The sequence below is a fragment of the Rana temporaria genome, chromosome 4 (assembly GCF_905171775.1).
Source record: "Rana temporaria chromosome 4, aRanTem1.1, whole genome shotgun sequence".
Taxonomy (NCBI): Eukaryota; Metazoa; Chordata; class Amphibia; order Anura; family Ranidae; genus Rana; species Rana temporaria.
The window spans coordinates 153,670,945-153,698,298 of NC_053492.1; the positions used below are offsets into that span (position 1 = coordinate 153,670,945).

Below are 27,354 nucleotides of genomic sequence, written 5' to 3' on the forward strand. Positions count from 1 at the left end.
TGTGTTAATTCATAGTTTTGATGCCTTCAGTGTGAATCTACAATTTTCATAGTCATGAAAATAAAGATAACTCTTTGAGAAGGTGTGTCCAAACTTTTGGTCTGTACTGTACATGTAGATCTTTGTTGTGCTGTTTGCTGGCAACTGAGGTTTTCTGATTTGTGTTTTTTCTTTTTACTCAGGTTATGCTGGCAAAATAAGTCAGATGCCAATCATATTGACACCAATGCACTTTGATCGTGATCCTTTACAAAAACAGCCATCGTGTCAGAGATCTGTTGTCATCCGGACATTTATCACAAGTGACTTTATGACTGGCATTGCAGCTACACCAGGCAATGAACTCCCGGAAGAGGTATTTTTTTCTTAGACTTCTATTCATTGTTTTATCAAAATTCCCTCTTTAACCACTTCAGCCCCGGAAGGATTTACCCCTTAATGACCGAACCATTTATTGTGAGACAATTGCTTAGTCGTGCAACGTACCCAAGCAAAATTGGTGTCTCCCAATCCCCCCCACAAATGGAAAATTCTTTTGGTGGCATTTGATCACCTCTGCATGTGTTGTGTTTGTTTTTTTTTGGGTTTTTTTTTCGTGTGTTAAAAACAAGAAAAAGACTGGCCAATTTTGAGGATTTTTTTTTTTGCTATAATAAATATCCCCCAAAGAATGTAAAAAAAAAAATCTTCAGTTTAGGCCAATATGTATTCTGCTGCATATTTTTGGCAAAACACAAGCGTGTATTGATTGGTTTACGCAAAAGTTTATAGCGTCTACAAAATAGGGGAAAGATTTGTGGCATTTTTTATATATAGTGGCGATCAGGGCTTTTTAGCGGGATTGCGGCAGACAGATCAGACACTTTTTTTTGGGACCAGTTTATGTCTCTCTCTCTCTCTCTCTCTCTCTCTCTCTCTCTCTCTCTCTCTCTCTCTCTCTCTCTCTCTCTCTCTCTCTCTCTCTCTCTCTCTCTCTCTCTCCTATAAAAATGCTGTTGCTGTATAAATGACACTGGCAGCGAAGGGGTTAACACTAGAGGGCGATCAAGGGGTTAAGTGTGTCCTAGGTAGGTGTACTGACTGGGAGTACAGAGAGATCGCTGTTCCTGAGCACTAGGAACAGATCTCTCTACTCCCCTGTCAGAACAAAGCAGATCCCTGTTCTGGCTCTCTAAAGCCATCACGGGTGGGTGGCGGACACATGCATCGTCTCCGGCACGGCGCCATGCACGCGCCCACGGTATCTATTGCCCAAAGTGCCGTATCGGTACGTATTCACGCATAGGGGTGCAACGGATCAAAAAACTCACGGTTCGGATCGTTCCTCAGATCAGGAGTCACGGATCGGATCATTTTTCAGATCGGCAAAAAAAAAAATTCTCCCCCACTGTAATATCCACACCCCCCCCCCCCCCACTGTAATATCCACACATCCCCCCACTGTACTATCCACATCCCCCCCCCCCCCGTAATATCCACATCCCCCCCCCCCACACTGTAATATCCACATACCATCAGGCAAGACGGCCCCCCCCCCTCAGGCAAGACTTCCAGCGGTGTGTCCGAGTGCGGGCTCCTCCTCCTCTGTGGGTGTAAACAGAGTAAGAGTGCCGCTGCCGGGTGTACCAAGATGGCCGCGGCTCCCGAGCTAGGCCGAAGCCGCGGCCTTTCCTAATGTTGTTGCCGCGGCTCCGGAGCTAGGCCAAAGCCGCGACAATCTGCGGATCACAGTGTGTGCCGATCCGAAGGGGGTGACCCGTTCGAATCACGGATCACCTTTTATTAGTATTCCATAACACACTGAAAGTGTATGTGCTATCCTTTCCATTGCAGAGATTTTCAAAACTAGTGAGAGGTCTACAAAACCTCTCGGGTTCCGGAAGTACATTAAGAAAATGGGCAAGTTGAAGCGCATTCCAAAATTTAAGCCCCACTCTACCCCCTTGTTTGGTAATTTCTTCTATCGTCAGCCACGCCCTATCCTGTCCTTCTGTCACATTTTAATGGCTTGTGGCAAAGTTTTGATCTAGAACGGCATTGGAACCTCTTTCAGGTTATTTTTAAATCTGAAGCTTAGTTTTGTTCTGTTTGGAGCGACCCACCCACCCACATATTCTTACCTTTTGCAACACCTGGCCAAATTCTGTCCTCGTCTCCGACTTAACTGGTTTGTGGAAGCATCCTCTGCTGAGTGTATTCTTGTGCCATCTGCTGGTAGATAAGTACTGCATTGTTGCCGTACTATAGCCTACACATGAGCTCAGTCAGCATTGGGTCTCTGCACAGACTCTGTGCAAGAGCAAATGGTGTTTCAAACTAGTCAGAATGAGTTGCAGAAGCACCGTAATGTAAGGGGGCACAGTGCTATAAAGATAATCGCATTGTAATCATTACAGTGCTCCTTTAGAGTGCCACCCCCATAACAGTGCCCCTAGCAATCACACTGCCCCTTGCAGTCATGCCTCCTTCCTTTCTCTCATCATCAGGCCCCCTTTTTTTTACTTTTAGCCTCCCCTACACAGTCCTACTTTTGGCAGGGCAGAGGCAGGATTCAGCCTGTGTGTTCTCTCCAGGGTCTCCCATCCCTTACCCTGCCGATAGGATGATGTCGTTGGGGAGGTCACGCAGGCTGAATCATGCCTCTGCCCTGCCAAAGGTAGGAGCTGCAGATATGGATTATATCAACCCCTTCATACCTAAGCCTTTTCTGGCACTTTTTGCTTAAAGAGGAAGTAAATCCTAAAACAAAAACCTGCAAGACAAAGGCATAATGAGCTAGTATGCATAGCATACTAGCTCTTAATGTATTACCTCACATTGAAGCCCCCGCAGCGGTCCTAGACCCCCAAGCACCCCCTCCGGTCGCGGACATTTCTGTTCCGGGTATCGCGGGTCCGGCGATTTGATTGGCCGGAGCCGCAATGATGTCACACCTGTACATGCGCGTGGGAGCCACCAGTCACTGCACGGCCTTCTTTAGGAATGGCACGATTACCATTGCTAAAGTGTGCCTGCGCCGTTGTCTACGGCGCATGCCTCATAGACATCGGCGCCCATCATTTTTGTAAATATCTCCTAAACCATGGAGGCTTACCTGTAGGTAAAAGTGGTTGTAAAGGGTTTATAAGCACTTTAAAAGGTCGCACTGGTCTTTCAAATGCAGTTTTTTGGGAAGATATACACTTTCATGATTTAAAAAAAAAAACTTGGCACAATTTTTTTGTATAATGTGAAAGATATAAGGCCAAGTAAATAGATGCCTAATATGTCATGCTTATAAATTGCGCACACTTGTGCAATGGCGACAAACGACGGTACTTTAAAATCTCCATAGGCGACGCTTTAAGAATTTCTACAAGTTGGCTATTTAGAGTTAGAGGAGGTCTTGCACTAGATTATTCTCCTATGTTGGAGCATAATCTAGGACTTTAAGTGCTAAGAATATGAATTGATTGTGGATTTGGGAACATGCTATTTGTTTAGAATATTTTCACATAACTTTTTTTTATTTTTTATTGCAGGTTGTATTGAAAATGGTCACAGAAATTAAGAAGATCCCAGGAATTTCTCGAGTAATGTACGATTTGACTTCTAAGCCACCAGGAACTACTGAGTGGGAGTAATAAAATGTGTTAATCTGGTGTAAAAGTACTGTGTGCAGCTTGACGTTTTATCAGAAACCATTCCCAGTGTTGACATGCAGTACTGTTGTTCAGTTGACTGGAGCTGCTACTGTACGTGACATCTGATTCCGTTTGCAAAGCCTGCACCTAAAGTAAACTTATGTTGGGTCATACTTTATTGGGGCAGAGGACTTACGGGTAACAATAATGGCAGCAGTTGCCTGAGGGCAAACAAACTCATCCTGCTTTTGCCTTTTGTCTTACGGAATCCGCCTGTTTTCACGTGTTTCTGTTGTTGCATTTTTTTTTTCTTCTTCTTCTTCTTTCTTAAATTTCTTTTTTTGTTTTTTGTTTTCTTTTGTAAAATGTAAAAAAGCAGTTCATTTATATACATTTATCAAAACCATTGTAATAGCCCAACAATGTAAAATGAATAACTGATGTGACCAACAGCTTTTGAACAGATTTATTATAAATAAATATTTTGCCAAATGGAGTTGCATATGTGTGCCAGTTGATGGGAATTGACATGATTTTACATGAGGGCAAAAAAAAAAAAACGTTTTGCACGTAACATTTCATGTTTTTAGTATTAGTAGAAAATTGGTAAGTTAACCCTTTACCGCCGACGTAACACATATATGCGGCACCACTGCACTAAGCTTTATCATTCATATTGTGCTGGGAGTGCACTGTTCAGCGTGCTCCCAGCGCAGAGACTGGGGGCCCCACCAAGAGCCCCATATTAACGATCGGGACCTGGAACTCTCGATTCTGGGCCATCTGATTGCTGTGGTAGCCATTAATTGGCTACCACAGTAATCGTTCACTGTGAAGCCCGCCCCTGTGTTTCTTTCTCTGTGAATGGAGAGCAAAGATGCCATGTAAAAATTAAAGGAAGAATACCTCGGTCAAGATTTGATCTAGGTTAGTGGCAGGTTTAGTTTTTGGTTCAAGGTTTAGCGTTGGTGTAGATGTGCTTGAATTTTTTATTTTTTTTGTAAATTGGCATCAGTGTCAGTGTTTTAGGTAGAATAAAAAAAAAAGCAAAATGCAATCTATTTCTGAGCTATGTATGTGGTATCGTTGCGATCGTCGGGAGCCAGGAGAATTTATTGGATTGTTTTTTGGTGGTAGGTTATGGTAGTAGAAATATACAGCTATACAGATGGTTTTTCTTTGATAATTAATAAAAAAAAATCAGGAGATATCCATAACCATTTAGCACCAAGAGAAAGCCCAATTTGTCCGGAAAAAAACAAGGTAGAATCCACCTAGATTAGTCTATATCACAATTTGGTGGTTTGTTCGGTTTTACTAACACATGTCAAAGTTGCAAAATTGTGCTTGGGTATTAACATTTGAAGGGGTTAAGATCACTTATTAAAATGTCGGGTTACAAAAAAAATCAATACGTGTCCTGAAAAAAAAAAAAAACCTTATCTGCCTTTCCAGCTGCCTGAGTTTTCTACTTTACCTCTTCCAGAGCTCCAGCCGAAGTCGGTCTTTGGCATTTCAGACTTTAGGTAATGTCAGATTTCTGAGTACCCACTGAGCACTATGGTTCCATCCTCTGACACCTATGTCACTCTTACGTCTGGTAATGACATTGGGTCAGAGGATGGAAATGAGGTTAAGCCTTAAATCGGAGTTCCGCCTTGGCGGACAAAAAAATAATAAGTCAGCAGCAACAAATACTTGCTATATGGACGCTTGCCTGTCCAGGGAGCCTGCGATGTTGGCACCCCAGCCGATCTTTGGATCGACTGTCGGGTGCAGCCACTGCCATTCCAGGTAAGGGAACACGGTAGTGAAGCCTTTCGGTTTCACAGCCGGTTCCCTACTGTGCATGTGCGAAGCATGCTGCGCTTTCTGATTGGCCCGATGAAGGAAGGAGGAGGGGGGTGGAACTTCCAGGAGACCGGGCCGTGGCCCAGTCTCCCGGAAGTGGTGTCAAAAACAGCGCCCCCTGAAAGGTGCCAAATGTTACACCGGAGGAGGGAAGGAAGCAATTAAGCGGAAGTTCCACTTTTGGAGAGGCAAGTATAATGACACTTTTTTAATCTTGATTTTCCTAATCATCTTCCAGGACAGCCACCTTTTTTATAGATGATTGGTTCCATCTTCAACAGGAAACACAATTTGCAGTACTTGTTCCTTGTGCGTGGGGTGGATTGGTTACTCAAAGCTACTTATGCCTCAAAGATAACGGATGATGCTCAGCCAGTTAATTTTGCTCAGGGCCTTGTATATAGAGGTTTACAAGAACAGAAGTGTCCTTTTCCCGTTTCATCAGACCCTTCAAATTTGATTAGGAGGTGCCATCCAAATGTCGTCGGTATCGAAGGATCACTTACTACTGACCCTGACCTCTGGGTCACTTAATATTGACCTCTGAACTCTGTTACTACTGACTTCTGCATCACTTACTGCAGCGTTCAAAAGTAATCAAAAGTAAGTTATGCAGAGTTCCTAGGTCTGTATGTACACCGAGTGCAGTAGTAAGTGACTTAGTTTCACGGTACAAACAGCCCTCCTGTATACTGCTTACATTTTTTTTTGTTCTTGCTATGCTTATCACAGTACTCGGGGTACTACAGCGTCAACTCTTCCTCTCCTTTCTCCTATTCCCTAGTCCAAAAAAAATAACTACTTACAAAGCAATCCACAATTTAGCCCCCAGCTATATCACTAGCTTGGTCTCAAAATACTAACCTAACCCTCTTCACCGCCTGCTCTCTAGCTCCCTAGTCACCTCCTCCCATTCTTGCCTCCAGGACTTTTCCAGAGCCTCCCCAATCCTATGGAATTCCTTACACCAATCTGTCTGATTATCTCCTACTCTTTTTAATGATCCCTGAAAACCTTTCTCTTCAGAGAAGCCTATCCTACCCACACCTAACAACTGTATTTTTCTTTTGTCAGCTCATCCCCCACAGTTCTTACCATTTGTTTCACTTGACCCTCCCAACTAGATTGTAAGCTCTAATGAGCAGGGCCCTCTGATTTCTCCTGTATTGAATTGGAACTGTACTGTCTGCCCACATGTAAAGTGCTGCGCAAACTGTTGGTGCTAAATAAATCCTGTATAATATTTGTATATATATTTAATTCAGTTCTTTTAATCTTTCCTCATAGCTGACCCCCATGCTTCTTATTAGTTTGGTTGCCCTTCTCTGCACTTTCTCCAGTTTCCCAAAATCCTTTGAGAACTGGGGCCCAAAACTGAGCTGCATATTCCAGATGAGGTCTTACTAATGATTTGTACAGTGGCAAAATGAGCTCTCTATCTGCAGTCCATTCCTCTTAATACAAGAAAAGACTTTGTTCGCTTTGGAAACCGCAGCTTAACACTGCATGTTATTAAGCTTATGATCTACCAAAACACTGAAATGGTACATTTAATCCCAGACACTATATCATTTATAAAGATATTAAAAAGTAAGGGCCCCACCACTGATGACCTTCGACCATTTAGAGTAAGACTCATTAACCACTACTTTCTGAATTTAGACTTTTAGGCAGTTTGCTATCCATTTACAAACTGATTTTTCCAGGCCTGTAGACTTAATCTTACACATTACCAGTGTGTGGGGAACTGTGTCAAATGCTTTTGCAATATCCAAGTATACCACGTCCACCGCCACTCTTTTGTCTAAGGTTTTACTTGCCTTCTTAAAAATGTCTTTTTCATGAATCCATGCTGTCTGTTACTTAGAATATATTTTTTTCCATGAAGAACTCATCTGTGTGGTCATTTATTATACTTCCCATATCTTCCTAACTAGAGAAGTTAAACTAACAGGTCTATAGACTTTGATCCCTTTTTAAATCTAGGCACCACATTGGCCTTACACCAATCCAGTGGTACCATTCCAGTCATTAAAGAGTCCCTAAAAACAATGGCTTTGAAATAACAGATGATGACAGAGCTCAATACTTTAAGGATTCATGGGTGTATGCCACCTATCCACATTTTATTTTGTCTAAATATTTCTGGACTATATCACTTTTGAGCCATTGTGGATCATTTGGGGCTGTGTCCGTACCATCCCCATTATAGACATGAGCTCCCCCCATGCTATATGTAGGGGGTTATTTACTAAACCTGGAGAGTGCAAAATCAGGCTCACTTCTGTATAGAAACCAATCCGCTTCCAGGATTTATTGCCAAAGCTTATTTGAACAAGCTGAGGTTAGAAGCTGATTGGTTTCTATGCAGAATGGAGTCTGATCTTGCACTCTTCAGCTTGAGTAAATAAACCCCATTGTGACAGTGCTAGGTCCTGCCGCTGTGCGAGTATAGGCAGAAGACACAGGGTTCTCAAAGATACAGCTTGAGAGACTTCAGAGTTTTGCATCTGAGTGGAGAAGACTGGGATTTCTCTGGGTTTTGTAATCCCTGATTAGGATCAAGAGTCCAAAGACGTCAGTCTTGGGTGGGACAAAGCCTTCGATCCTGTGTCCAGGTCTTATTGGAGACTTGCAGGCTATGTTGCATGTGCACACTCGTTATAAGTAAGGCTGAACCATAGCTCTGGGTTCCCTTTAAGAGAACCTGTCAGGGGACAGGTATGAGCTCCAATTAGGAGAGGTGCTCCACTCAAGAGACGGCACTCCATTCTTGAGGAGAGATTCCTTACCTATATAACAGAGCAGGTCCAGGTGGCTAAGCTAGTCCAGTAGACTGGGATAGCCGGAAATACTAGGCAAGTTCAGGGGACTTCAAGAATATGGGGTTCTCGAAGGAGTGCAAGTACATGGGGTGCCAGGAAATCCCCTATTGAAAGGCCAGGGTGTGGGCTGTAACTATAGGCTGAGTAAGCCAGGAGAGTTGGGTGAGATTTTCTAATGGACCAGTGAAAAGAACAGCAGTGTTGCTGAAGGAGGAGCCCAGGTGGCTTGGCAACATTTTTTGTTGCTTGTTTTGATGGCCAAGTATTCTGTTAACCTTTTGCTTTTGTGTTTAATAAACGCAAGCCAAAAAGCCCTTAAACAAAATTCAGACTGGCAAGATATCGCTAATGTTGCTACTACCACAGAACTAATAATCCCCCAAGATCTTATATAAATCTACCTTTAATTTATATAATCTTTTAATTTATATAATCTTTTTCCTTTTTAAAGGTTAAAGGGGTTGTAAAGGAAAAACAATTTTTCCCTAAATGGCTTCCTTTACCTTAGTGCAGTCCTCCTTCACTTACCTCATCCTTCAATTTTGTTTTTAAATGTCCTTATTTCTTTTGAGAAATCCTCACTTCCTGTTCTTCTGTCTGTAACTCACCACTGTAATGCGAGGCTTTCTTCCTGGTGTGGAGAAAGCCTCTTGAGCGGGGAGGGGGCGAGCAGGAGTGTCAGGACGCCCACTAACACACAGCTCTTTTATCTATCTGCAAATTAGAGTGTGTCCTGACTTGCCTGCTAGCCCCCTCCCTCAAGAAGCTTTCTCCACACCAGGAAGAAAGCCTTGCATTACGGTGGTGAGTTACAGACAGAAGAACAGGAAGTGAGCATTTCTCAGAAGAAATAAGGACATTTAAAACCAAAATTGAAGGATGAGGTAAGTGAAGGAGGACTGAACTAAGGTAAAGTAAAGGAAGCTTTTTAGGGAAACATTTTTTTTTCCTTTACAACCCCTTTAAGTTGACCTTCTGAACATGTTACACCCTTATTTAAGTCCCCTAACTCTAGATGTCTACGACCTTCCCAGCAATGCCACACTCTTAGACACACCAAGGCTGGGGAGGGAATATTTATTGTTGAAATACACAGTAAATCATTAACCATCAATGGAAAAACAGTGAGCTCTTCTAACAGGTGTAAAATAACGGGTACAAAAAGCATAGCTTAAAGTAATAGGCAGGCCAATGTCTCAACCCTAAGCCCTATACTTAAAGGGGTTTCTAAATAAGCAGCGATACAAATATTAGAGGTCTGTAGGTCTCTGTCAAATGCCCTTCCACTGCCCAGTGTGTTGTATGTTGGGGCACAAGTTTCCTGTGTTGGAGTGCTTAACTTGCGTGAGTCCCGAAAACCCAGGCATAAATGCCCGAAATTTTTCCTAAACAGGTATTCTGTACCCTTGAATAGTAGGCAGAAGGATGTGGCTAAAGTAAAACATGTTTCTCTTATCGTCCATGGACGGACACAGCTCCTTAAATCTTGACAAGTGGGTTATGTTCCCTGTTTACAGGAGAGGACTAGGCAGAAACATGTTAAATAGTTAAATACATGTTACATTAACAGAGTTTAACAGCCCCGCCCAGGGGGCGGTCCCTCCAGACATAACCCTCCTCACTGCAGCATGCAGCCTCAGTTTCGTTCTGCCTAGCAAGGAGAAGGACGTATGGCTCCCTTTGGGCCCAGCGCCCTGAGGAGAAATGTTATTTTATTTTATTTTATTTTACTTTTTCTTGAAGAATCTTCTTTCAACTGTCGGCTGAGAGACAGGCTGGATAATATAGATCCTTGTAGTCTACTCAGTCCGACCAGCAAGCGTGGGCACACCTTTGCAAAGAGGCTTGGTCTGCCACGCCATACCCCATGACTCCTGGGGTGGCCGGTGAGCTTTGCTCCGAGGTCCACATATGACTGGGCTGTGGTGTTGTCTCACTCACAGTGGACCGGGCCGACAGCTACCTCCATTGCGGTTGTAGTTCTGTCAGGAATGCGTCAGCGAGTCCTCGCTTGGACGGGTAAGTACAGTCCCTCCTGCTTCGGTGGGTTGGTACGGCTGGGCATTCCTGGGGTTCGGGGGTCCCTTCCCCTTACTTCCCTGCTCCTTTCCCTTGCTGCATTGCTAACATTGCCGCTGTCAGGGGGGAGGGGGCCTTCCTGAGGGGACTGTGTTTTTTATTTTTTGTATTGGGCTTTCCTGTGAGGTAAAAAGCCCTGTGATGAGCACAGATGTTTGATTATACTTCAGCAGACGCTGACTGATTGGTGACACCTGTAACGGTTTTGCTTTTTATGCTGTATCTGTGTCTTATCCTTAAATAAAACAGCCCTGGGAGGCTTTTCCTGTTTAAACACAGGTCCCTGCAAAAGTTACCTCACGGTTCTTTTCCTCACAGGCAGCGCTAGGCAGTCTCCTCCTGAGGGAGTCCCCTGGTTACCCCTGGTCAGCGCAGCAAGTGGGTGAGAGGCCCTGAATAGGGCTCTAGGAGCTTTTGTCTATTTGTATGGACAGGTGTGCATATTATAATACACACTATGTAAATTGGAGTCAGTATCTGGGTCCTTCCCCACATGCTGGTGGTGGCAGCAGGTGTTAGCACCTGGGATTCCCACAGAGTTTTTATTGTTAGTCCTGGACACAGTTTGTGCCAGGGTGGGGGTGGACTGCGGGCGGGCGGTAAAAGAGTGCCCCCTTCCCCCGTTATCCCCTGGGGAATGCTCTGTTATGGAGCCATGGACCAGGTACCTAGTTAAAAAAAAGGCAGAATAAGGCATTTATGGGTGCGCTTTTTACTGCTGCAAGGGACTCTCCTAAGCTGCATAGTGCAGATGGGTTTCCGCCGAGGGCTCGGTCTTTTTTGGATCACACAAATCAGACCGCTGTGTAGGTTTTTTCCTTCTGTGCCCTTCTTTGATAATTTCTGAGATGCGGAATGAGAAAAGCCGCTGAGGGCTTTTGTAGTCCCTCACCGCCGGGCGGTAACCCCCGCTTGTATGGATCTGACTGATAGAAGATCCTGACCCGTTCCATGTTTACCATGCTGGGGTCTGGCTTGCGGGCCTATTGTGGCCACTACACTGGGGTCTCAGTCGACGCTGGCGCCATTTTTTGGGAGGTTTTTCAATTACATTGAAAACTCCCATTGGCGCCCATTTTGTCGTAGCCGCGCTATGGCGCAGCTTACATTGTGCGGGCCATTTTCCTGTGGCCGCGTTCTGAACGCTCGGCGGCCATCCTGGAGTAGTCCTGACCCCTAGTGCTGTATACAACTCACAGAGTGAGCATTTTGCACCAGACACTGGAGGAGCACCGACTCTCTCCTGAGGTTATTAGCCTAGCGGACCAGCTGGTCCAGGGCCTCATATAGGTCTGTGATGCTTCATTGAATGCTGCGCCCTTGTTATCCAGGGTGTCTGTTTCAGAATGGTTTTATGCACACGGTGGTGTAGTGCTTAACTCCATTACTTGGCAGCAAAAGAGTCATTGGTTCGAATCCGCACACTGACGCCAATCTGCCTGGAGCTTGCATTGTCGCTCCCTGTGTCTGCGTGGGTTTCCTCCGGGTACTCCGGTTTCCTCCAAAGACATGTGTGCATACACCTACATAATATACATACACACTATGTGTGTGTATTATTTAGGGGCAACCCTCCCAGGCCGTCAAAGGCCCAGCTGGGGGACTAATCTGTCCCTGGGTGCATAAGCCGATCACGCCGGCACCCAAATCCTGCCAATGTATATAGCCTCCCCTCCCTGTCTCTAGGTGGGAGGGGCGGCTTGCAGGTTCACAATTCAGTGAAACCTCCCTGCTCTCCGACTAGTGGGTCTGCGAGGTGGTCTCTTCGGAGTACTAGATAGTACTAGTACTAGTACTATCCACAGAACAAAGTTCTGTCCTTGTGTCTTCCTCTCCCGGCCCGTCGGTCTGCCTTGGGCAGTGTGGGATTTGCTAAGCTGTGAGGTAATTTTACCTTTCCTGCAGGACGAGAGTTTTGGGGTTTTCTATGGGCCTCAGGCCCTAAATACCTTTGTGAACGTCGGGTAGTTCCGCATGGAATCCATTTGTTTGGTGGTAGCTGCGCTTCATCCGGGGGATGTCCTGACGTCCTCGGACATCAGGGACGCATACATGCATGTCCCGTTTTGCACATGTCACAGTGTTTTTTTCTGTGCTTCGTGATGAGAGAAGGGTCTCTGTCAGCCTGTGGCCCTCCCTTTTGATCTGGCGTCAGCACCATGGGTTTTCAGCTAGGAGCTCGCACTTATTTGAATTTTGTTGGGACAGCGAGGCTTTGCCTCATTGGCTACTTGGACGACTTTCTTCTGAGAGCAGCTTCTGTCTCCGACCTAGTGGATGGGTTATTCCCATTCAGACCCTCCGAAGATTCGGGTGGATGTTAAACGTTTAGGCCAGAAAGTGTAGCTCAGTGGCAGCAAACCTGCCCTCCATGTGTGCGACCCAGGGTTCAAATCATGGGCATGCTAGGTTCCGACTCAGCGTTGGAGTATCTAGTGTTGATCCAGACTCCTCAGTGGCAAAGTTCCTTCTTCCCCTGGAGAAATTGCAGACTCTTCAGTCTGCGGTGAAGGTATTGGCATCACGCAATCGGTCTTCTCTCCGGGCGCCTGCTGGTTCGGGGTCTGTGGGTAGCCTCCTTCAAGGTGGTACTGTATGCCCAGTTCCACACCCTGGTTTTCCAGGGGAACTACTGTCCAGGTGGTAAAAATCTCCTGTCTCTGAAATCATTAGATTCCTGTGCGCCACCTAGTCAGAGTCTCTCTGAGTTGGTGACAGAGATTCCCGACTCTTCGGTCCGGGAAGTTGTTCCTTCCTTCCAGTGGTCGGTGTTTACGACGGATGCCAGCTCACGGGTTGTGAACCTGGAGGTTCACAAAACTGGGGGGGCCAGTCGGCCCTGAGTCGCTGGACTTGCGTGGACCTATGACCACACCTCCTTGAATGTGTCTGGTCTCGGTAGCTACCCAGGGTCGGGCCTGACTAGTGCCTGGTGGGAGACCACCTGGGAATACCAGGTGCTGTCTACTGTTCATTGTCCTACTATTTTAGGCGATCAGGCTATGCTTCTCCTTGTGGTCGACCGATCTGGTTTCAGCCGGACAACGCCACGGTCGTGGCTTCAGTCTACCATCAGGTATGCCGGCAGGCGGACTACTGGAGTCGCCAGATGCTGGACCAGGGCGACTGGTCTTTGTGCTTGGGGTGTTTCGGCTCCCTTGCAGGAGGTGAGCCTCACATGGCATGGATCTCCTGGCAGCTTGTCTCCGCCGCAAGGGTGTCAAAGTTAGTGGCCAGGTCTAGTGATCTTGTACAGACGCGTCAGTCGCGCTGGAGGCCCTGTGTTGTCTGTATCGGTGATTTTTTTGCCATTCCTCCATGGTAGTTGCTTCCTCGGCCGCTCCACAGAGTGGATGCTGAGGAGATCCCGATGATTCTAATCGCTCCAGATTGACCTTGGCGTCCTTGGTACGCTGATATCGGGCGCCTGGTAGCGGAGGCACCCTGGTGATTGCCAGGGCAGGAGGTTCCTGTCTCAAGGTCCCATACTTCCTCCTGTTGTACAGTCACTGACTTGCTCAACATGGTTATTGGAAGCCAGGCTTTAGGTGACCAGGGTCTGTCTGACTCGATCATCTCAACAGGGCACTGTAGTCTTCTTCCGGAGGATCTACCGTCGCACCTCTCTTGGTGCGAAGGGATGGAGTGACGTCCACGGGCGTACTCTCGGTGTCCAGGGTCCTTCTGTTTTTAAAGCTTGGATTGGATCTAAAAATTGCTTAAAGCACCGTTTGGGGGCAGATTTCAGCCTTGGCTGTGTTCTTTTAGTGGCCTATTTGCGGCCCGTTCCCTGGTGGGTCCCCTTTTTTTGTGTGCAAGGGGTTTGTCATATACTTTCCCCTCTTGGCCCATCTCTTCCCCCATGAGTTTTGACTCTGGTGCTCTCGGTTCTTCAGGAACCTTCCTTTTGGAAACATCAGAGAGATTTTCTCTTGACACTATCTCAGAAGGTGGCCCCTTTAGTGGCCTTTACCTCTGTTAGAGGGGTTTCTGAGTTGGCGGTCTTGTCTTGCAAGCCGCCATGCTTGATCCCCCATAAGGATTAGGTGATGGTGCGCCCGCGACCTTCCCTTCTTCCGAAGGAGGTTTCGGCCTTTCATACTTTAGGCGTGGTACGCGCTTTGCGGGTATGCCAGCCTACTACAGCTCCATTTCGGAGCTTCTGACTCTCTTTTGTGTCGGTGTCTGGTCCACAAAAGGGCCTGGCGGTCTCGTCGACCACCATTTCTCGGTGGATCAGGCAGGCCGTCATACAGGCCTATGCTCCTAAGGGGCGGGCCCCCCTTTCCGGTCACGGCACTTTCGACCAGGGCAATTGGTGCTTCCTGGGGTTTTTTTTTTTTTCCGACATCATGCGTCGGTCTCACAGGTGTGCGAGGCGGCGATTTGCTCGTCCGTTCAGGCTTTTTCCAGAATTTACATGGTTGCTGTGAGTGCATCTTATGATGTTTTTTTCAGCCGCTAGTTTTTGCCGGCGGCTGTTTAAAGTTGCACCTCCTCCGTTGAGGAGCTCTGCTTGTTTTGGGGTGAAGTTAAAAATAGTTTTTACTGATATATTTCCCACCCCTCGTTTTTTGACACTGCTTGGGGACGTCCCACTTGTCAAGATTTAAGGAGCTGTGTCCGTCCATGGACGATAAGAGAAAATAGGATTTTTTGTACTCACCGTAAAATCCTTTTCTCTGAAGTCCATGGACGGACACAGCTCCCACCCCTCCTTTTTAGGTTTGTACTGCTTGTTACGAACTGAGGCTGCATGCTGCAGTGAGGAGGGTTATGTCTGGAGGGACCGCCCCCTGGGCGGGGCTGTTAAACTCTGTTAATGTAACATGTATTTAACTATTTAACATGTTTCTGCCTAGTCCTCTCCTGTAAACAGGGAACATAACCCACTTGTCAAGATTTAAGGAGCTGTGTCCGTCCATGGACTTCAGAGAAAAGGATTTTACGGTGAGTACAAAAAATCCTATTTTTTTCTTCAAACTTTTCGGTCTTTTTTTCATTTATTTAGCAAAAAATAAAAAATCTAGTGGTGATGACATACTACCAAAAGAAATTATAATTTTCATAAGGGTACAGTGTTGCATGACCACGCAACTGTCATTCAAAGTGCGACAGTGCTGAAAGCTGAAAATTGGCCTGGACAAGAAGGGGATGAAAGTGCCCAGTGTTGAAGCGGTTAATGTTTTTTTATAGATCGAAAATTGGCTAACCTAAAGAAGTGTAGGATTAAAACAATAATACATATTCACCTACAGGTATGTGGCTGCATCTGTCCCCTGCGGGCTCTAAGACCGAGAACCGAGCAAACACATGACCGCTGATTGCTCAGTTTTCAGGCTTCACTAAGCATAGAGCCATGACTGTCAGTCACCGGCGCTCTGTCCCTCCAGTACTCACCTGAATATCAGGCTGTGGAGGGGGTCTTAGCGGCACATTGAGAGCCAGCTGCTGGTTTTTTATCTGGGTGGTACTGACATTAAAATTCAAGATCCTTGCAGAGCCTGGAGCAGCTCTGCGATGCCGGCCAATGGCGGGTAGGTGCAATCCTGTGACCCAAAAGAGAAAAAAGGCCAAAAATATTTGGCCATACTTCTCCTTTTAAACTGGAAAACTTGAAGTTATTAGCATGTTTGCGTTTAATCCCATGTTCATTCTGCAGATCAATCACTTCAGCTCCGGAAAGGTTTTACCCACTTCGTGACCAGGCCATTTTATTGCGATACGGCACTGTGTTACTTTAACTGACAATTGCCCGGGCATGCCACATTGTGCCTAAATAGAGCTTTATTTTGTTGGTATTTGATCACCATTTGCGTTTTTTCTTTTTTGCGCTATAAACAAAAAAAACGACCAACAATTTTGAATAAAAAACAATATTTTTTACTTTCTGCTATAAGCCCTGGTTCACACTGGGTACGATTTGGAACGATTTGAGATGCGATTTGACATGTCAAATCGCATCTCAAATCGGCGGCAATTGTCGGCAATGGCACTGTCCTAATCAGTGCGACGCCGCATCTGCGATTTCAAAAAGTAGTTCCTGTACTACTTTTTGCGATTTCGGGCCGCGATTTACATTAAATTGCGGGCAAAATCGCGGCCACGAAATCGCGGTAAAATCGCGCATTTTACCGCGATTTTGAATTCGCAGCAGTGTGAACCTAGGCTGAAACATTCACAATAAAGAAATGTAAAAAAATTAATTTCTTCATCAATTTAGGCCTTCTACATATTTCGTTAAAAATAATTCTAATAATCGTATATTGTTTGGTTTGTGCAAAAGTTGTATGGCCAGATTCACAAAGAGATACAACGGTGTATCTCCTGATACGCTGTCGTATCTGAGTTCTGCCGGTCGTATCTATGCGACTGATTCATAGAATCAGTTCCGCATAGATATCCCTAAGATCCGACAGGTGTAACTGTGTTACACCGTCGGATCTTAGGCTGCAATTCCAGGCCGGCCGCTAGGTGGCGTTTCGTATTTTTTTTTATGCGACGAATATGCAAATGAGGAGTTGCGCCGATTCAGAAACGAACGACCGCCCGGTGCTTTTTTTTACGTCGTTTGCGTTCGGCTTTTTCCGGCGGATAGTTACCCCTGGGTCTGAGACGCAGCCAATGTTAAATATGGCTGTCGTTCCCGCGTCGCGATTTGAAAATTTTACGACGTTTGCGTAACTCGTCCGTGAATGGGGCTGGACGCGTCGAAACCAATGACATCCTTGCGACGTCATTTAGCGCAATGCACGTCGGGAAATTTTAGGGGCGGCTCATGCGCACTACGTTCGGCGCGGGAACGCGCCTAATTTAAATGCTCTACGCCCCCTACCCGGCTCATTTGAATTACGCGGGCTTGCCCCGGAGGATTTACGCTACGCCGCCGCAACTTTACAGGCAAGTTCTTTGTGAATAAAGCACTTGCCTGTAAAACTTGCGGCGGCGTAACGTAAATGACATGCGTTACGCCGCCGCAGAGATAAGCAGATCTCTGAGAATCTGGCCCGTAGTGTCCAAAAACTATGGGATAGATTTTAAGGACTATTTTTTTTCGTTGTCTTTTACTAGTAATGGTGGCAATCAGTGATTTTTAGCGGGACTGCGACATTGTGGTGGTCAAATTGAAAACTATCTGACACTTCTTGGGGACCAGTGACACCCATACAGTAATCAGTGCTAAAAAAAACAATGCAACGATCACTGTATAAATTACATTGGCAGGGAAGGGGTTAACACCAGGGGCAATTAGGGGTTAAGTGTGTGCCTTGGAGGTGTTTTCCAACTGTGTGAGAGGGCAGCCTGGAGGAAAAGAGGGATCAAGTTTTAGCTTGGCTGAAATGCAAAGATCTCTCCTTTTGCTCCCTGACAAATCAGCTGTTTGCCTTGTTTACAAAGGCACACCGCTGATGCGTCTCTCTGCAGAAAAATCGGTGGGTCGCGGCGGCCATCATGGCCGCTGTACCTGCTGTGTCCAATTACAGCGGGAGCGGCAGTGCGCGCTTACCCCCTACACCACATGTACATGATTTTGTGCAGGTATGTGAATTTTCGCAGCAACTGACCTAAAAAAGAAAATGAATGCAGCCATAGAATCTGAGAGCTGGTAAACTGCAATAAAGTAAATGTTTGCTTTTGGGTTTAATACTGCTTTAAACGCTCTGCCGCAGCTGATGTACAGTGGGCGGTCCGGAAGCAGTATTAAACCCAAAAGCAAACATTTATTTTATTGCAGTTTACCAGTTCTCAGATTCTATGGCGGCATTCATTTTCTTTTTTTAGGTCAGTTGTTTTTCAAAAGAAAGAGAAGCTCTCTTCCAAGTGGTTACTGGGATGGAGCTAACCATTCAAGACTGGCATTAGTGCTTAACCACCTCCGTACTGGACACTTTTACCCTCTTCCTGCCCAGGCCAATTTTCGCACTTGGAATGACAATTGCGTGGTCGTGTAACAAGGTGTCCAAATTAAATTGTCATTTTTTTTGAGATGGAGCTTTCCTTTGGTGGTATTTAATCACCACAGAGAGTTTTTTTTTTTTGCTATACAGGCAGTCCCCGGTCTGCAAACAAGACAGGGACTGTAGGTTTGTTCTTGAGTTGAATCTGTAAGTCGGAACAGGTAAAAAAAATGTTTTCTTAAGTGTAGCTTTATCCCAAAAATCTATTTTTAAGCTTTTTGAATATCGTAGGCAAGGGTTAACACCCCTGTAACATTTGTTTTTCTGTCTGTGCCCCTGTTCAGAAGATTGACAAATGGATTTTGAAAATGTTGGATTGTTATGGAAACATGGACTGGTGATAAAGCATCAGTGGAGGTACCTTTTCCCCATAACTCTTACAGGAGTGAATTTCCCTTCCCTGGGGTAGATTTCCTCTCGCTTCCTGTTGTCTCCCCCTGTTTGTAGGTAGGAGTGGTTTGTGAGTGAGATGTTTGAAAGTAGGGGACTGCCTGTATAAGCGGAAAAAAATAGAGAACATTTTGAAAAAAGTTCTTAGTTTATTATAAATTTTTGCAAATATTTTTTCTTCTTCACTGATGTGCACTGAGGGGCACTAATGAGGCTGCACTGAGGGGCACTAATGAGGCAGCGGTGATGGGCAATGAAAGACTGCACTGATGATCAGTGCCCTGATTATCCGTGTGAATGTCATACTCTCTGTGCCCTGATAGATCTGCTCTCCTTCCCTCACACACTGTCCCTGTGTGAGGAAAGCAGAGGTGAAAATCAGCAAGTCTGTTTACAATGTGACCAGCTGTGATTGCACATGGGAAAGGGTCTCTGTGTAATTGACCCTGATCTGTGATCCACTGTGTCCAAGGGAGTGCGAGGAAAGTGCGTTCTAAGGAGGGCATCCAGGGTCACCGTCCCACAACTTGTGAGCTGCTATGTTGCCAAATATCAGCTATAGCGCGGTATTAAAGTGGTTAAAATTATCAGATTTCATTTAATTTCTGTAAAACCCTTATCCCAAAAAAAAAAAAAAAAAAAAAAGTTTGCTGTAACTGATTATAAAGTATAAGCTAGAGTTTGGCATCCATTTGTTAGTGTATTTAAATCTGCTTATAGATCCAACATTCTCCTACCCCACCTGACGATGTTGCTGTCTGTTGTGCTCATTTACCCAAAGTGGGGCACTTTAATACAGGAGGTGTGTTACTGTCCAGATCACTAGGTGAAAACAAAAATAAATAGGCCTAATGCTAATGATCGGTAAGCTGCATTATAATACATATTTGATTTTTGGTTTAATACTGCTTTAAGCTGATGTAGATAGGAAAAATAAATGTCTCTCTTTGGACTGTGAAAATATTAAACTCATTTGATACAGGCCAGACCTTCATATAATGCCAAATTCACTATCAATCATGTTTGGTTTTGAAAACAATTAGGTGCATTATCCTTTAGAGAATGCTAATGCACATGACACATGTGCCTTCCCCAGATACTCAAACTCCCCTAAGATTTTGACATTTGGAGACTAAAGGAACAGATCAGATGACTTATTTTTTCCAGCCGGAAGAATTTTTACTAATAGGAGAAGAAAGCTTGGTATAAAGGTGACAGCATAAAACCCTGTGGATTACAACATTGAGAAGAAATTATCAACTGGTGGATGGTTTCTGAAGAAAAAAAGTAACCTTTTGTCATTTGGGTTTATTTAATAAAGCAAGTACCATTTTCACTTCGCTCAGTGCATCTGTATTCACCTCAGTCTTCCAAATATGTGCAAATCAAATTATTATGGCAAATTGCAGGTTTACTTGGCTTAGGGAAAAATCTACCCCTGTATTAAATAACCCAATTGTATACTAAATTTAATTTAATTTATTTATATATATATATATATATATATATATATATATATATATATATATATATATATATATCTTTCTTTTGGTGCCATTCATATGTTTGTTTTTTCATATGTGTACGTTCATTTCTGAGCTAGTGTACGGGCCACGTTAAAGATGTCTGCGATGAGACGCCAGAATCCTCGGTGCTGACCTTGCAGGACATTCCGCTTGCAGGTTCCTTTAGATATTTCGGTATACAGATGACCCCTAGACCTCTGCATTATATTGGACTTAATTTGACCCCCTTGATTAACCGCTGTCGAGATAGTATTCAAGTTTGGAGCAGGCTCAAGATATCCGCGTAAACCTTATAATGATGATTGTGATGCCACATTTGCTCTATGTGCTCCACAACACCCTGATGGTCATCCCTCTGAATATATTTTGTATTATAAACTCGATTTTCCGGTCGCTTCTCTGGCAGTCAAAATCGGCCAGAATAAAACTGGAGCAGTTGCAGCACCCAAAGGAGGCTGGAGGATTGGCGCTGCCCAATCCCTGGCTTTATTACTTGGCTGCAAAGTTACAGCACATAGCGAGGGCAGTGCACCCCCAGCGGGAGTTGCACCTGAACTTGTTGGACTCCACTCCCGCGCTTACCACGGGGTCGGGGGTGGCGGATGATCTTGAGGCCCTACGCTTTAGTAAGTCCAATAAGTTATTCCCTACCTATGTACTCCTGCAAAAAATTTGGAATAAGGTAAGAACAATGCAAGGAGTACAGGGATTTACTAAATATAGCCCCATCTCTATTGGTCACAGGTCCTGGATACACTTACTAGAGTCTTCCAGACTACGATCCCTGCCGAACCTAAACATTGCTTGCTTGGTATACTTGACACACTACCAATGGAGGACATCCATAAACAAGCTGTAGCGAGGGCTCTCTTCCAGGCTCGAAAGTTAATCTTGAGGCACTGGAAATCCACGGAGTCCCCTACGTTGCAGGAATGGCTTGCCCAAATGGGTGACACTGTTCGCTTAGAAAAACTGGTCTATCAACACAGGGGTAAGAGACAAATTTGATAGATTATTGGCCCCATGGCTGGAAGTTCCCGGACTAGCCCCATTTGATCTGGTTTATGACCTATTGTTCTAGGATCTGTTATTGTTTTCACGTTTCCACCGATGTGTATGGGGAGAGGCGGGGTGGTCAGCTCTTTGCAGTGGAGAGTGGTTTGCCAATGTTCTTTTAGTCTGTTTTGTTTATTATGTTGCTCTTATGTGTGCTGAAACTTGCAGATCTTTTGTATTTGCTTTGCTCTGAACCATGTATGTGTGAATACCTTTTGTACTCAATAAACACATTTTGTTTGATAAAAAAAAAAGATGTCTGTGCAGATACAGTGCTGAGATAAAAGTGAAGTAAACTGTGCTACAAGTTTGCCAACAGATTTAATGGACTTTGTAGGTAAATATTCCTTGAGAATGGATAATTAGCTCCACTGGTAAACCCTTTACCAGATTACTTCCCACATCTAGAGCATCCCTCCTGCATACGTTCCTTTCTGGAGAGCCTCTCCCCCACTAATCCTCGGGCCTGGAGAATGAACCAGTGTACTGATTACCTGGCTATTGTTACTTTCATACCACCAATACACTTAAGCCTCATACACACGATCGGACTTCCAACTGATTTTTCCGTGGATTTTGCTCAGAATGGGAATTGACCGTGAACTTGGTATGCATACACACGGCAGGACTTTTACAGCCAACAAACACAAATGTAGTGACGTAATAGACGTACTACAGGGTTTTTCTGCTCCTTGCTGCCACCCTTTGGTCAACTTCTGCTATTGTCTGATTTTTAGCATTGGTTCTGAGCATGCGTGTTTGTACTTTAGTCCGATGGTTTTGTGTACACACGATCGGATTATATTAAATTAATGTAGCGCTATGTATATATACCAAATGAAATTACATGAAATAAGGGTGCAAATATATAATGTTATAAAATCATACACATGAATAATAAATAGTCCATAAAATTAAAATAAACTCTTCTTATGATCAGTGTTTCCACACAAGGAGTGCACACCACCACCAGTAAAAATGCGCGCTCACCTCCCAGATGAGTTAAAACTCATAAATAGATCTCTCCACGATCTTAACGATCTCTTCTTCATTAATAATCAATGATGGGTAATCCAGCAATCTGCAGACTGCTCCTCTCTATTGGTAACTCGGCACACTTGTATCCAAGAAAACAAATCACCTCCCAGCTTTGCTCAAAATTCCATGAGTTCAGGACATATAAAAAATAAGTATAGAAACCATAGTGTTCTCCGTATACAAATTTATTCAAAGCGCCCAAAAAAACAAGTTGCACTTACAAGATAAAACTGTAAAATCACATATAAAAACCTCTGCAGTAGCGCCGCCGTGTACACACTCACTGTGCCTGGCTAAAGGTCACACTGTCTGCTCCTCCCCCCTAGACACGTATCGGCCAATCACAGGCCTCAGTAGATCAGTAGGTTTAGCTGACGTAGGACATTTGTTGCCGGAAAGTTTGTCTGTTCTCACAGCGAATATTTGTCTGATGAAAAAGCAAAAAAGTTTGTCTGGTGGAGCGTACACACGGTCGGATTGTCCGCTAAAACAGGTCCGTCGGACAATTGTTGTAAAAAAGTCAGATTGTGTGTATGGGCCTTTATTTAAAGTTCATTATAGTAGACCCTTAGGCTAACCTATTAAAATTGGCACACAGGCAGGATTTTTAATGCACAAGAGACCTGTTTTGTCTCTTCTGCATTAAAAAAACTTGCCTGCCGGTCTACCCTTGTACCGTAAGCTGTGCACGGCACATGCACCAAAGTGATGTCACTCTCACCTGGCTAATGACAGCGGCTGGTGATCAAGACCTGGAAGCCGGCCAGGCAGGGGGCTCGAAGATGCCTCTTTGCTGGAGCTGAGGTGAGTATTGTTCCTCTTTAAAGATCAGGTCCAGCCTGGGTGAAAAAAGTGAAAGTCAGCAGCTACAAAAACTAGGGCGCTTACCTGTCCAGGGAGCCCGCAATGTCGACACCCCAGCTGATCTTGGGATCGACTCTCGGGTGCTGCCGCCTCCATTCCTAGTAAGGGACCCTGGTAGTGAAGCCTTTTGGTATCAAGCTTTTTGCAGCGTTCATCATATGTACAATCATTGAGTTTCTATATTCTTTTGTCGGAATATCTACCTCATGAAATAGACATGTCCATGGTTCCTCAGGTATATCTATGTTAGTAATTTCCCTAATATAACTCAGTATTTCCTTTAAATACATTCTAATTTTGGGGCACCCCCACCATATATGGGCCATGGTTCCTGTTTGTTTAGAGCCCCGCCAACACTTCGTTGTTTGTCCTATTTGATATTTCCCATTTGTTTCTGGAGTTCTATACCACCGGGTTATGCACTTATAGTTCATTTCCACCATCCCATTGTTTACCGATGATCCATGTACTAGTCTCAGAATTTTTCCTACTTCTTGGTTCCTTCCTCGGTTCCCCAATTCCCTCTCCCAATTTTTTATAAATGTCAGAATTTCCAGCTCTTCCACTTCTATCAAAGTTTTATATATCCTAGATATTAGGGTTGTACCGATACCAGTATCGGTATCGGGACCGATACAGAGTATTTGCGGGAGTACTTGTACTCCCGCAAATGCCCCTGATGCCTCATCCAATACTCGACCCCCCCCCCCCAGCCGCCGGCGCAATGAATGCCGTCGCATACCGCAACAACACCGCTGCATGGTTAAACAGCGTGCGGGGAATATGACAGCTTTCATTTGAATAGCTGTAGTGTTTCCCGCCGCGTATAGACACTCCCCCTTGCTCGGAATTGGACGGATCTGTCCAATCCCGAGCAAGGGGGAGTGTCTATACGTGGCGCAGCGGGGACACTACAGCTATTCAAATGAAAGCTGTGATGTTCTCCGCACGTTGATTAACCAGGGGAGACATGGCTGCATATGTGGGGGGACATGGCTGCATATATGGGGGACATTGCTGCATATGTGGGGGGACATGGCTGCATATATGGGAGACATGGCTGCATATGTGGGGGGACATGGCTGCATATGTGGGGGGACATGGCTGGATATATGGAGGACATTGCTGCATATGTGGGGGACATGGCTGCATATGTGGGGGGACATGGCTGCATATGTGGGGGGACATGGCTGGATATATGGGGGACATTGCTGCATATGTGGGGGGACATGGCTGCATATATGGGGGACATGGCTGCATGAATGAATGAAAGACATATAGCGCGGCACATGCGAACTAAATCGCCTCTGGGCGCTTGTTGTTTCTGTCTCTTGACATCCGTGCATATGTGGGGGGACATGGCTGCATATGTGGGGGGACATGGCTGCATTTGTGGGGGGACATGGCTGCATTTGGGGACACATTTAAAAAAAAGTATCGGTATTCGGTATCGGCGAGTACTTGAAAAAAAGTATCGGTACTTGTACTCGGTCCTAAAAAAGTGGTATCAGGACAACCCTACTAGATATATTCCCACTTGTGTTTTTGATGCTACATAATCACTCCTTCAATTATTGGGTGAGGAAGTACTGTTATGAAGTGTTTGAGCTGAAGAGGTTCCAGCGCAAGCACAAACAGGTGAAGGAGACAGGGTGCATCCCTGTCTTGTTCTGTTTTTCATCCTAAAGGGGGGTGACAATGTTCCATTTACTTTCACCAATAGGACCTTTTTATAATGTTTGTATCCACTGCATCATCCTTGGGCCTATCCCCATACTCTCTAGAGTGCTCTTCATGTATCCCCAGTCTACCCTGTCGAAATGCCTTTTTAGGCATCTATTGACAGGAGTAGACTGGGGACTCTCCCTTCTCTTATTTTTTGGAGTAACAGACGTGTTCTTACCCCATTATCCCTCCCCTCTCTGCTTGGTACAAAGCCCACTTGATCAGGATGGACCAGCTCCGTCATTAAATCTTTCATCCTTGTTGCTAATAATTTTTTTCGCAAACAATTTTGTCTCCGCGTTTAACAATGATATAGGTCTATAGTTTGAACACTTCGTACTATCTTTACCTTCTTTTGCTATAATGGTAATTGATGCCAATAAGGCCTCTTTACTTGTCTCATACCTCCTTCCCAATCCAATCATATATGTGCACAGTTTTGGGGGTCAGGATTTCTTTAAACCTTTTTTAAGTACAACGTTGTGTATCCATCTGGCCCTGGACTTTTTCCTGGTGCTGATTCTTTTAACGCCCGATTAATCTCCTCTACCGTTATTGGTGTTTCTAGGGATATTGCTTCTTCCTCTGTTATCCGGGGGATCCTAGCTTTTTTTTTTAAATACTCTTTTATTCTTTATTTTTTCCCCTCGTCCCATTGTCCTTTCTAATTGAGTATAATTGTTCATAAAAGTCACAGAAGACCGTCGCTATGTCCTTTGTATTATAGACATTGATTTCATTGTTCATTGATTTTTTTTTTCTTAACATCCTTGCTAGGCACTTGCTGTTTTTATTTCCCCATTGATATCTTTCCTTTGAGATTTTATTGAAGGTTTTCCTTATTTCCTGTTCTAATAGTTCCTTTCGTTCATCTCTTTTTATTACTATTTCTTGTGACCGTTCCTGATCTTGCCCTCTCCCTTTTTTATGTATTTGCTCTAATAGGTGTATTTCTTCTATCAATTTTGCTCTTTTTTTTATTCTTTCCTTCTTTCTCCTAGCTCCCATTGAGATCAGGATTCCCCTTATGTAGGCTTTATGAGCCTCCCACAGGGTATCGTCTGCAATCTCACTGGTTCCTTTTCAACTAAAATATTGCCCTAATTATTTTTTTATTATCTCCTCCCCTTGTTTATCTAGAAGATCTTCATTTAGCCTCCATGAATACGCTTGTATCTGAGTTTCTGGTATCTTTATTTTCATGGTCATTGGCGCATGGTCAGATAGTGTAGCTATTTCTATATTGGTGAAAACTACCAAGTCTAGCATTCTATGTTCTATCAACCAATAGTCGATCCTAGTGTATGTCCCGTGTACAGGGGAGTAGAACGTAAAATCTTGTGTCCTGGTTTGTTGTATTCTCCATATATCTACTAACTGGTGGTGGTGTAATCTCTGTTTTGTCGCCTTCAAATGGGCGTTCCTCGTCCCATTGTATACGGGACGTACTGTCTTGTTTTGGATCCATACAAAAATTCAGGTCTCCCGCCATGAACAGTTACATTTTTTAAATTCCGATAATTTTTCCAGGCCTCCCCCCAAATATACGGTTGGGCCTTTATTAGGGCAATACATATTAGCTAATGTGCATTCCATTCCTAACAGCTTCCCCCCTAAGAAGAGAAATCTTCTCTCCGTGTCAGTTAATCTGTCCTCCAGGGAGAACCAAACTCCCCTACCTATTTAAAGCGGAGTTCCGGCCACAATTTCACTTTTTAAATATAAACATTTTTTCATAAAGGACTAATGACATTTTTTTAAAACTACTGATGTAATGTTATATTTATGGGTGGAACTCCACTTTAAATTTCAACCCCTTTTGCCTTATTTGTCATTGAGTCGCTATATTACCAAGTTGGGAGCTGATGGGAATACAACCTCACATTTGTTTCATGGGACAGGTGTGTTTCCTGTAAGAAGACCACCTCGGCCCTATGATGCTCAATCTCTTTCAAGATTTTATGCCTTTTTGTTGGTGTATTATTTAGCGCTCGCACATTGTAGATCAAAAAACTGTAGTCATGGTATAGTTATTTGCAACCTGTTTTCATAGAGATGGGTTATTTGCATCCTATTTTCATATAGATGTAATCTATTTCTAAGTTTACAATTATTCTTAAAGCGGTAGTAAACCCGCAGCAGGTTTTTGTTTTTACATACCTGAAAGGCAAAAGGCATAATGAAATACTTACCTTGGAACGAGGCGTGGGGAACTTACCTGGTCCATGCTGAGGGAGATGTCATCTTGCCTCGCCGTGTCCTCCGGGTATCGCTGCTCCAGCGCTGTGATTGGCTGGAGCGGCGATGTCGCCACTCCCACGCGCAAGGTCCGGCAAAGTTTCACAGTCAATTTCCCGTGCATCAACAGATTTCATGTAGTGCGTATACAAAGATAATACTTATTACAGTCCATTTATCT

At 44.5% G+C, this 27,354-nt stretch overlaps 1 protein-coding gene across 1 annotated transcript in view; it reads left to right on the forward strand.

The window, feature by feature from the left end:
• GMPS (guanine monophosphate synthase) overlaps window positions 1-4,119 on the forward strand; it is a 59,887-nt gene extending 55,768 nt beyond the window's left edge. The window contains exons 15-16 of the mRNA XM_040349226.1: window positions 183-355; window positions 3,522-4,119. Of these exons, the coding sequence (XP_040205160.1) occupies window positions 183-355; window positions 3,522-3,623 (275 nt within the window). The 3' untranslated portion in view covers window positions 3,624-4,119. The remainder of the gene's footprint in view (window positions 1-182; window positions 356-3,521) is intronic.
• Window positions 4,120-27,354: the final 23,235 nt, after the last annotated feature.